Genomic DNA, 11,155 nt, shown 5'->3' on the forward strand with positions numbered 1-11,155 from the left:
CCGGACTGCCGATGGCGAGTGCAGAGGCTGGTTCGTTTCTCGAATGCAAATGGGAGACGTGCCGCCAGCTGAATAGATATTTGGGAATAGAAGAACACGCCGTAAGGCGTTTGTGACAAATAAGATAGTAGCCATGTTTGTACAGAAGCAACGGTGTGTGCTCTATTCATTTCACTGTTTGCCAGTCTATTAAATCTAGTGACACCGTGCGCATGACAAGAATAACTATATGAAAACCATAAAGAAGTCGCAAACGTTAGAATACATGTATCATAAGATAATATACCCAGTATATGTATATCTCGAACCATCTGAACTCACGCGGTGCTCCCAAAGTTGTTCATCGGTCTTTCTTTCGTCCACCTCACCTGGAAGCCGATCGGCCACGACGGACTCCCCGTTTTGCTTTCTCGTCTCTCAATTGCCTGCCTCGCCAAACGGACGAAACGGGATAACCGGCCGCTGAACGATGGAAACGAAATCGCACGCGTCTTCCAGGTTTCCATCTTATCCGCTCGTTTTCGATTTCAGCGGTCCGACGATTACGCATCGCTTACAATGTGCACGGGACGGGGTAACATCGAGTGTGTGATCCAGACGTTCGCGAGAGTTGCAACAAAACTGGTTTTCACTGTCGCGCCTCCGCAGCACCTCCGTAATGATTTCCCCCGTGTCTCGTAACGGAACATGTTCTCGAGGATACCTTAACGTAATACCCGTACAAATTCGGGGACCCTGCCGAACGGAGAGAGAAAAAATATCGTTTCTCTCAATTTCTGGACCACTTCGGACTTCGCGGTTCTGAAATCAAAATTTCACACTTTCCGTATACGTCGCATGAGCGGATTGTGAAGAGAAGAAAAAAAAAAAAAAAGGAAGGGAAAAAAACGGTACAAGTAGTACACACGCTATAGGCATATAACGGCGTTCCGTTTTAGAAACGAACATTGTAACGCTCCAGCAGAATTGGACGATGACGAGCAACAATTCGTCGATCGTTGTAAGTTCTACCTACATTACAGACACCTTCGGCAAATCCGAGTCGATTTAATAACCGGCTTTGAGTTGTTGATAAATTGCAGAAAATCTTCGGATACCTTCGCGTGTCAATTAACGTTATTTATATCGACCCTTTAACTAGCAATTTAACCTGCCAACTCTATAACCATAACGCTATTACACCTTCGAGCTCGATGAATCTTCGAGGCGTATGTATCCGAGCGGGCAACGAACACGGCGAACGCGTCATTAGACTTAGAATTTTCTCCGTTGAAATATAAATTCATATATAGAATACACATATATGCGTACCTCTATTCGAACTAACTTCGCGAATTCGGGCCTTAAAAAATATCTGCTTAAAATTCTGACCGTCGTACACCACCGGCAATCTTTGTCCATTTTGGTCTCACGAGTTGAGAGGAAACAAAAGTAAAAATAAACAAATATAAGAAATAAATATAAAACCATCTTGCCTGCTTCCTGACCATATAACTACTGCGGGTTCATCTCGTGAAAGAAAGGGCCGAGAAAGGAAAGGTTCGACGTACACCGCGGGCTAAAACTGGTCTTCGTCCGACTTGAACCTTTCCTGGTTATCTTTCTGCGTCGTCATTGTACTTGCGAAAGAGAAGCGACCACTTGATAAAAAGAAGAAAACAAAAAAACAAAAACCAAAAAAAGAACGAGCCGTGAGCGCGTGAAATGAGCAATAAGTACCCGCGATGAAGGTTAAATTGATGGGGACTTGCTACAGAATGTATACAGGAAAAAAAAGAGGTCTTTGGACTTACGGACGAAGCTTATTTTTCTCCATTTTTACCGCATCGCGCTGTAAACGGTATAACGAATCTCGAAAAACACGTGAGAAATATGGCGGATATTTATTGTGGAATACGATTGAAATAAAACAAACGGTCGCATGAGAAAACGCTAATGATATACTAACGATTATTTTCATTACCTCATCAAAGTGTACACGATGAGGAAAAAAAAGCGATCACGAGGAAACCTACGATTAAGAAATTGAGCGCGGCAATGCGAACAGCGAGCTAACCAAGTCCGGAACTGATTTATAGGTAACGACCTTGGATAATTATAACAAGATGAATTATAACTCGACGCTGACGGTGCGCGAGACTGATGAAAAAATAAAGCTGTTCAAGATTCTTGCGGAAAAATAAGGCAAATCGGAGTGAGCTAAATTAAAAACATGCACACGAAAATTCTGCAGTGTTTCGCAGCTATACGGAGCATTCGAGCGAGTCGCGACGTCAGCGAGTGCAAAATTTTATTACCGCCTGATTTCGAACATTGCTGGGGAAGATTATCTAATGGGATACCGGGAGATGTGCTCCGTACTTTGATTAACACGCTCGTTTCGTATTATATATACATATACATTTATTCGGATTCTTTTTGTTTTTCCCCCCAATTAAGGAGAGGAAAGACGTCGGCATTAAATAGTGGAGAACACGCTCGATCGTTAGCTAACTAATCGCGAGTACGTAATATAATAATACAGGTAAGTACAGAGAGAATCTCAGACGCCGTCATCGCGTGATTCATGACTGTTAAATCCTTCAACCCCTGACTAAAGATGGTTAAAAGTTTGAGAAGAAGTGTGTACACGGGTAGACGTGTGTGTACACGGGTACGTACTAGTTTTTAGTTTTGTGTCGCTTACGACCACCTGCATCTGCAAGAGCGCTAATAAGTATTAAAATTTCACGCACGTTAGGAATATAAAATAACGTGTACGTATGATACGAGTAAAGCCAATGACCGCGAAAGAACGTGGATAGATATCTCTTTGCGTGCATGTAAAATATTCTCCAATTCGAGTCGATACCACAGAAGAGCGTTCGAATCAAAAATGAAATAGCCCGGTTTCTCAGAGAATAACTGAAATCACTTAATATCATCGGATCTTCGCCCATCGAATGATATACTTGTATATTTTCAACGTGAAGTCACGTAACCAATAACTAATAAATTGTTATTTACCACCGGGATGTGCACGCGAACTTCGCATCCGCGTCCAAATTATATTCATGCAGAGATAGCCGGTATGTGTAATAAGTACTTAACGTCACTCACGTTGACCACACATTATACCCGAAGTCTGACTGATCGAAAGTTTACTATACGTATTTTCTGAGCAAATAGAAAAATTCAGTTTCTTTGAACGAACGTAGCTGACCTTATCGCGGCTTACACGCATGCATTATTTTGACCCATTAAGTTTCGTGCCGAGATTCATTGATTCTTTTTTCTTCCCGTTTCGAGTAGAAAATTTCTCTCTTTCATTCGATAACCCGTGAAATTGACGATAACCGTCAAATACCATACAACGGTTGAACACATTTCTATCATACAGATAATCGACAATCGACAGAAGAATTTGAGATCTGAAGTCGGCGTGTAATCCGGTCGGCTTCCCCCCATATATTATTCTCCGACGCGCCTATTCGAGGGTCGTAAAAAAGAAAAATTTCTAACATGAAACGAAGTGGTAAAATTTCAGTGGGAATTTGACCCGTGAACAGGACATGAGATTTTTTAATGACCGTCGAATGAAGGACCCTTTTTTTTTTTAGTGACAATCAATCCATAGTTTCTCTGATTTTAAATGCTGCACGCAATTATAATTTTCGGGTTAACGTAATCAAACGGATTTCGAGAACACGCGAACGAGCAGCTGCCCGTACACAGATGCGAAGGAACGATGGCAGCCGCTAAGGATTTCAGCTCCATCGGTGGTCTCGAGAGTCAAATACAAATTCTCAAAGAAAGTGTTCTTTTCCCCTTGATGTATGGAGACATTTACGCGAGGTTCAACGTGAAACCACCACGTGGACTTTTGTTCTACGGACCTCCCGGTAATCAAAACTGTACAGTCAAAGATTTCTTGCCTTTACCACGAATTCGATTTCCAATCGACCATCCCGCGAGGTCGGAATCGCAATTATAAACGTTACCGTAACGCGGTGTGCGCTGGTAGTGCCGCTGCAGATTGTCAGAGTAGGTAGATAATACGGTAGAACATTTTATATGAAATCAGCGCTACGAGATCAGCTTGAGTAGTATATCTCACTCACATCGGCGCAGTTACAATTTGTTATAATTCGAAGGTTAACTGCGTTTTTCTTCAAGGAACTGGAAAAACTTTGATGGCCGGTGCGCTGGCTCTGGAGTGCAGCACCGCAGGACGAAAAGTTTCATTTATATCGAGGAAAGGTTCGGACTGTCTCAGCAAATGGGTTGGCGATAGCGAAAAACGGCTCAGAGACATATTTCTCAGGGTAATCAACGTCGATTCCCATAATCCCGATATCCGAGCGAGCTTTTCGTTTCGTCGTAACGAAAACCAGAAACAAAATAAGAAGTCCAGGCGTTCGTCGTGTAATTTATTCTCGCCGTCTGAGGAAGGTGTTGATACAGCGGACGCCTTAAAGTCTTGACACTTGAGTTATCTCTACAAGATTTCTAAGCTTCTGGGTGTGAGCTCTACCCGGTGGTTCCTACGCACGCCGCGCGTTCGACGACGGAGGGAAATCTTTATCATTCTCCAAATATTATTAACGCGCCGTCTAATATGAAAGTATAATTTCCTCTCGACGGCGCGCTTACCGGATTATCAATCAATTACAGTCGAGCTACCGCGATCCGCGATTCGCTTGCAAAAAAACTTGTAACTGACAGTCCGGGGTCGAAACAAGAGATTGATGGGGACGAAGAGGGGGCCCCATAGTTAACCCGCAACGGTTGCCTCGATATCAACGGTTAATCGTTACAGCCTTTAATTAATCGCCAATTAATTCGATATGCGCAGGCCAAGCAAACGAAACCGTGCATCATATTCTTCGACGAGGTCGACGGTTTGGCACCGGTCAGATCGAGCAGACAAGATTTCGTTCACACGAGCGTCGTGTCCACCCTTCTCGCCCTAATGGACGGCTTGGACAATAATTCCGAAGTGATCGTCATAGGAGCTACCAACCGACTGGAAGCCATAGACCCGGCGCTTCGTAGACCTGGAAGATTCGACAAGGAATTATACTTTCCATTGCCTTGTTTCAATACCAGGAAGGAAATACTGGCGGTACGGGGATCATTTTTTCATCGGTTAAAATATCGCATTTACTCGTCATCTTCGCGAACCGATTATACATTTGAACCGGTGATTGAGCGAGCATGTAAGATACCGTGGTAAAAAAAAAACAAAAAAAAAAAACAAACTAATAATAATAAGCACGCGGAGGGAAAGTGATGCGAAGTTAACCCGGTGAAAGATCGTTGGTTCGTTTAAAAAGTCGACGATGGGATAAATCGTTTGAAAATAATATACACGTACATCTGGCACGCACGTATATTCAATGGCGGAACAATTTGTTAGGATGATCAAAATTTATTTGCAAAGTGATTCCTTTCTAATTGATGAAAAAATACCAACGTACCGGTTGGCATCGATCGATAGCAGCGCGTCGACATTCGAACGAAACGGCGATCGTCGATCACGATCCCCAAATAAGGCCCCTCTCGTTAGATGATCGCTACGCGGTATGCGTGTCGTGCGTGGCTCCGCGATCGATAAGAAATCCGAGCGTGAGACCATAGGCCGACTATTAATCACGAGTTTTCGATGTCAGGTCCACGTCAACAATTGGAAAGACAAGCCGGGAAAGAGATTCGTTTCGTATCTGGCTTCTAAGACAATAGGATTCTGCGGTAGCGATCTTCAGGCACTTTGCGCCGAGGCTGTTATGTGCTGCGTCAGAAGGAATTACCCGCAAATTTACACGACCAAAGCGAAACACCGGATAAACGGAAGGTTTTTAAAAGTAAGCCATTGAAATTTGATAGCGCAGGATCCCGTTCGACCCGTTAGCGTCGTCATCTAACGTCCTGGAATCGTTGCCCGAGGTGTAAACGTCGTTTGCGATATGGGTGGTCGGTGTGTCCGCGCGAAAGAATGTGATATTTGCCCGTCTAAACCCAGGTCAACAAGCGAGACTTCTTGACGGCGCATCAGAAAATTATTCCAGCATCGCATCGCGTAGCCGTGTCCCCGGTGAAGCGTTTGTCTCGACGAATACGACCCTTGCTTCGAGAAACTCTGAACACCGTTATGGACAGAATCCAGACGCTCTGTCTTCGCGGGAACTTCGCGCGGGACAAAACGTTAGCCGTCTGATTATTTTCACGAAAGTTTTTTTTCACAATCGTTTGCGATTGTAGTTTCAGCGGTGGTAAAAGCACACCGAAATCCTGCGGATGTCCACGACTGTTATTGACGGGGAACGACAACTGTCAGAGTCGTCACATAGGACCGGCGATATTGCACGCCCTGGAGCACCTGCACTGTCACGTTCTCGACATAACGACGTTGTACGAAGTAACCGGTAGAGCGGCAGAAGAGGCGATAATCCAGGTGGATATTCCGAATCACGTTGTACCTTTTTCCTATTACGTAAACATGAATCGTGGCGATTTAACCGTTCCGTTGCTTGTTTTTCCCCCCTCGCGATTTTACCTCGCGAATTCACCTCTCCGTTTATAAAGCGGGTTAAGGAGGCACGACATACTCTTCCTTCTTTACTGTACATACCAGACATCACGTCGTGGTGGGAACTGGTAGAGGAACCAGCACGCGTCGTCTTCACCTCACTGATGGAGGGTCTTGACAGTACCGTGACTATGTTCGTTCTGACAACCGCCAATTGTAGACACGCAAACCTGCCCGAAGAGGTTGGTATAATTAGCGAAAGAATATCAGAACCGCCTCTGCGATTCCCTCGTGACATCTCGTCGTGGTGAATTTTTAATTTCCTGGTATCGTTTGAAAAATCCCAGTTTTCCTTCGCAGGTAAAGTCATTGTACAACGTCCAACGGGGAGAAGTCTACGAAATGAAACTACCGGAAACCAGAGAACGAGAATCATATTTCGAGCAATTATTCGCGCCAATGAGTTCAAGAACTTCGATGTCCGAAGATCTATCGCAGAAGTCTTCTAGCGGTACATGTGTACTTATTTAAACCACTCACCAATCATCATACGAACTCCATTTAGAGCCAGTCATGCTGTGATAGCAATTAGAAAGGTGCTATGTAGTTCTCAAATCATGCTTGAAAGTACCCACAAAATTTTCACGGGCAAACGCTCTGTCAAATAGAGGCGAGAAAAAATTGAGAAAAAAAAAAATAAATAAATAAAATAAAAGAAACCACCTCGACGCGGTCAATAAACTCCGCGATCCACACATTTCCGTGAAATTCGACCGGCAAAAAGATCGGAAAAATGTTAATTCGTGAGGCATAAGACGATAATAAAGCTCGTCCATAGAGACCGTAACGCACATTGTGTCGGGTGTTAAAAAAAACTAAAGTGGGGCATCACAGATTTGTTTAACCGTTAGCGAGAACGGCTACTCTAATGATGACCATTTGCTCACATATCGCCTCCGTAGAGTATAAGTGCGGGCTCGGGACACTATCGGTAAATTTATTAATTTGTGCTTTCTGTTTCGAAAATTGACTGACGTGTATTCAAAATATGACTCCGTATCGCCAGTGTCTTCGGAGTTGATGCCCGGTAGAAAATCATCCGGAGAGATGAACGCGGGGCCAAAGCTCGCAATCAGCGGTGTTCAATCCGTACGGTCGGCCACTTCACCGTCTACATCGGGTAAGCCACTAAACGGAGTTAAACGCTCGTATGAGTCGAGAACGTAACTCGTGTGTTGCCACTTATCCGTTGCCTGTCAGTTTGAGAAAAAAAAAAAAATTGAGAATGGTAAAAAATAAGTGGAGAACCTAATGAGTAAGATGGAATACATCGTTCTACGCATTTTGACTTCTTCGTATCGAAGGTTGTGAAAAAAGAACGCTGAAAAAATTGATGGTTTCTTGCACGGAGAGTAACGAAGTTTGTTATAATTTTTCAGGAATCCCGTTGAAACGAGAGTACAGCGCAGCAGGAGAGACCGGTGCTTCGAAACGACGTAAAATATTTTCCGGATCGGCGACTGTGGATAAGAAATTTAATCCCCGTCTCCCGAATCTTTCGAACAATCGAACGAGGGAGTTAACGCGCAAAATAGTTACACTGACTGTCGGCTACAACGCTCAACATCTCGAGGGTATTTACGCAATTCTGGAACTGGCAATCGGAAACAGCGATGTTACGAACATGACCGAAGCGGTAATCGAGTGTCTGAACAGTTACAACGAAACGAGAAAGGTGAAAATGAAAATGTCGAAAAAACGAGACGCCGAAAATCTAAGACTGAAATAATTCTGAAACAGAATCTATCGCTGGCGTAACTTTGATGTGGTATCGTGTATAGTAACTTGTCATTTGATTTACCAATAAAACGTATCGAGTGTTACACTCGCCTTGTATATTTTACACGCCCTAAGGATCAACAGCTCCCAGTCGAATGATATTGACACCGGTTACAGAAGTTTTAAATTCAGGAATCACCTTTCATTGAATAAGTTAACCAGCGACATTGACAAATGAATGATGTTTTTTTTTTTTCCACTACCTTTCGTTCTCTTTACCATACTTCGTGAAGTTAATTTCACGATCCAGCTTCTGTTCGAAGTTGATTGCGTGCGAGAAAAAAAAAAAAAGAAACCAATTTTTTTTCTTTCATAACTGCACATTTCGCTGCTTGACTTTTTCTACGCCCGCAACGAACGTCAGCTCGTCGTAAAAACTCTTCTTCTTTGTTAATCGTCTTGCCTCAATCCAAGATAATGTGGTGTTATTGAAGCTGTACACATCACGAGAACAGAAAAAAAAATTGAGGCGGAGAATACGTTATACGAATGAATTTAAAACGAAACATATAATACGTATGGCTCGGTACTTCATATTAGCGGAGTAAAAAAAGGTAAAAGGCGCAATGAAATTCACTTATAATTCGTTTTTCCCGAGCGACGGTGCGGACGCTACGACCACCGCGTAGGTTAACGTAGGTCGTAAATACAACTTCTGCTTTTGTAGGTATGTCTTCTTCATTCTTATCTCTGCAGGAGAAGATGGAAACGTGTGGTAATGCGGTGTAACGGATCTGGCTTAACAATGCAATTTTAATTGAATTTTCCAACCGCTAATAGTTTCAACCGTGTACCGTATAATCAGTTTAACATTAATAAAAAAAATAGAAAAAAAAACAAACTGAAACCAAAAATAGTATTATTTCATTTGGTCATAGTTGCGTAACAGTCTTTTTTTGTCCGAGAGCCGATTTTGAATGAGGATATACGTATTATACTCGAAGACCAATTTCATCTGATTGGCAATTAACAGAGCTGTACGTACAACTGTGACCATTGGACTGATTATGTGGAGTTCTCCTAAAAAAAAGTAGTTCTTTGATCGAACCTCAAAGGCACCCCGAAGTCACGGCGATGCCAAACTCGGTGGATATATACATGCGTTTGATAGAAAAATAAAATTACCTTATCCAAAAGAGAAGAGATATCGTGGAACTGGTTCTCTCGCGGTTCAAAGCGCGAGCGGCTAACTTTTTCTCGACAATTCGTTCTGTATTTATATATCTTTTTTTTTTTCTTACCAGCTCCTTTCTTTTTTATCGCTCACCTTTGATTGCCCACCGATCGGCCTGGGTACGAAATTTTTTCGCCGTACTCGCGGTAAGCTGGATGAAATAAATTCGAAATAGCACGGCGATCGTCTATGCCCCGAACGGACGTAGGTACACAGCTGGACAATAAGTAAGGCGTGAGTTTGAAATGTAGGTAAAACGGTATCGAGAGGCATCGGTCGAAATAACATCGCGTCGATAACCAGATCGGAAAACGCAACGATGACTCGCTAACGAACTAACAGTGCCACACCGGTGCTACTTCAAAACGTCCGCCACACATCGATGCTTCGCTAAAAATGAAATATGCGTAACAATGAGATCTTAGGCTCGACAGGACCACCGGAGAGCGCACCGAGTTCAAATTAACTTTGCGAATGCCTCGGAGGTGATCGTCGGAATGTACGATGGGTCGAATCGAATGTAAATTGTTAATTGAAATATTGTTTTGACCGCTAATCAAACTCTCCGAAAGATTTTCAAACGCACGAAGCAATACGGTGTGACAAGCAATTTGGGAACAACGTTTTCCGACGGGTACTTTCTAAATATCAAGTGCGGACCGGGCATGAATATTATCAATCGGTTTATCACCGTACACGTGTACGACAGATAGCGAATATTCTAATAGATCGTCGTTCGGGACACGTCTGAGTTTCTCGGGATCGATAAATTGAATGGAGAATATGACAAACGTCGTGGTGATTATCATAAAGCAGGTATCAATACTTTGAAGGTATCCGTGGACGGAACCGTTAGGTTCTGATAGTATGAAAATTACGCTGTCCGTTTATAGTTTATTGCTTATTTGCCTCGGGAGAAAAAGAGAGAGAGAGAGAGAGAGAGAGAAAAGTACCTTTGCTTCGACCCGTCCATGTGCCGATATACCTTACACGTACCTGCGCACGTTACAAGGTGTACCGTAGAACCTCCGAATACGTAAAATTTCTGACGATCTTAGGTACTTGCATGTACGTACGAATTTCACGTATTGTATGCGCTGAAAATTCACACCTAATAATTCAACAACGAGAGACCCGACACTCTTCGAGTCCAAATCAAACAAACTCGGCCCGGTCTGTCGCAGACGAGATAAACAACCAATCCGATTCTGTGACCCAACAGATATGAGATATGAGAGAAAACGAGCAAAAGAAATCACTTACATTAAAAGTCGTTTGATATTATCAGGAATGAAGATGCTAGGAGATGATGTATCGAAGTGATTAATAGGCGACGTCGAGTTACATGCTTAACGTAGTTAACGCTGTCATAAACATACGATCTCTACCGCGGGGGTAATCCAACGTTGAGTTGAAATGTTGAATAAGTAAAGACCGCAACGAAATCGAAAGTTATACGGCAGATAACCAGCCGTTCCAAGGGGGACACCCAATCCACCGTCTAACGTAACCCATAGTTGATGAGGTGCCTCACTTCCCTTACATCGAAAAACTAGAGTCGCGCGCGATACGGAGAACAAAAGTAAAAGAATAATCGTTCGATTTCTCTTCACGATCAATTGCGGTAACGTGAC

At 43.1% G+C, this 11,155-nt stretch overlaps 2 protein-coding genes across 2 annotated transcripts; both read left to right on the top strand.

The window, feature by feature from the left end:
- The first annotated feature begins 877 nt into the window (after positions 1-877).
- On the top strand, positions 878-8,380 carry LOC125499863. Its single transcript, XM_048649849.1, has 4 exons — positions 878-6,750; positions 6,869-7,019; positions 7,575-7,688; positions 7,948-8,380. The coding sequence occupies exons 1-4, from the start codon at positions 6,673-6,675 to the stop codon at positions 8,295-8,297; spliced, it is 693 nt and encodes a 230-aa protein (XP_048505806.1). The 5' UTR covers positions 878-6,672; the 3' UTR covers positions 8,298-8,380.
- Positions 3,728-5,855, top strand: LOC125500065 (ATPase family AAA domain-containing protein 2-like). Its single transcript, XM_048651282.1, has 4 exons — positions 3,728-3,881; positions 4,156-4,304; positions 4,835-5,104; positions 5,652-5,855. Exons 1-4 carry the CDS (start codon positions 3,728-3,730, stop codon positions 5,853-5,855), a joined length of 777 nt encoding a protein of 258 aa, XP_048507239.1.
- Positions 8,381-11,155: the final 2,775 nt, after the last annotated feature.

This window comes from Athalia rosae, chromosome 2 (genome assembly GCF_917208135.1).
Source record: "Athalia rosae chromosome 2, iyAthRosa1.1, whole genome shotgun sequence".
Taxonomy (NCBI): domain Eukaryota; kingdom Metazoa; phylum Arthropoda; class Insecta; order Hymenoptera; family Athaliidae; genus Athalia; species Athalia rosae.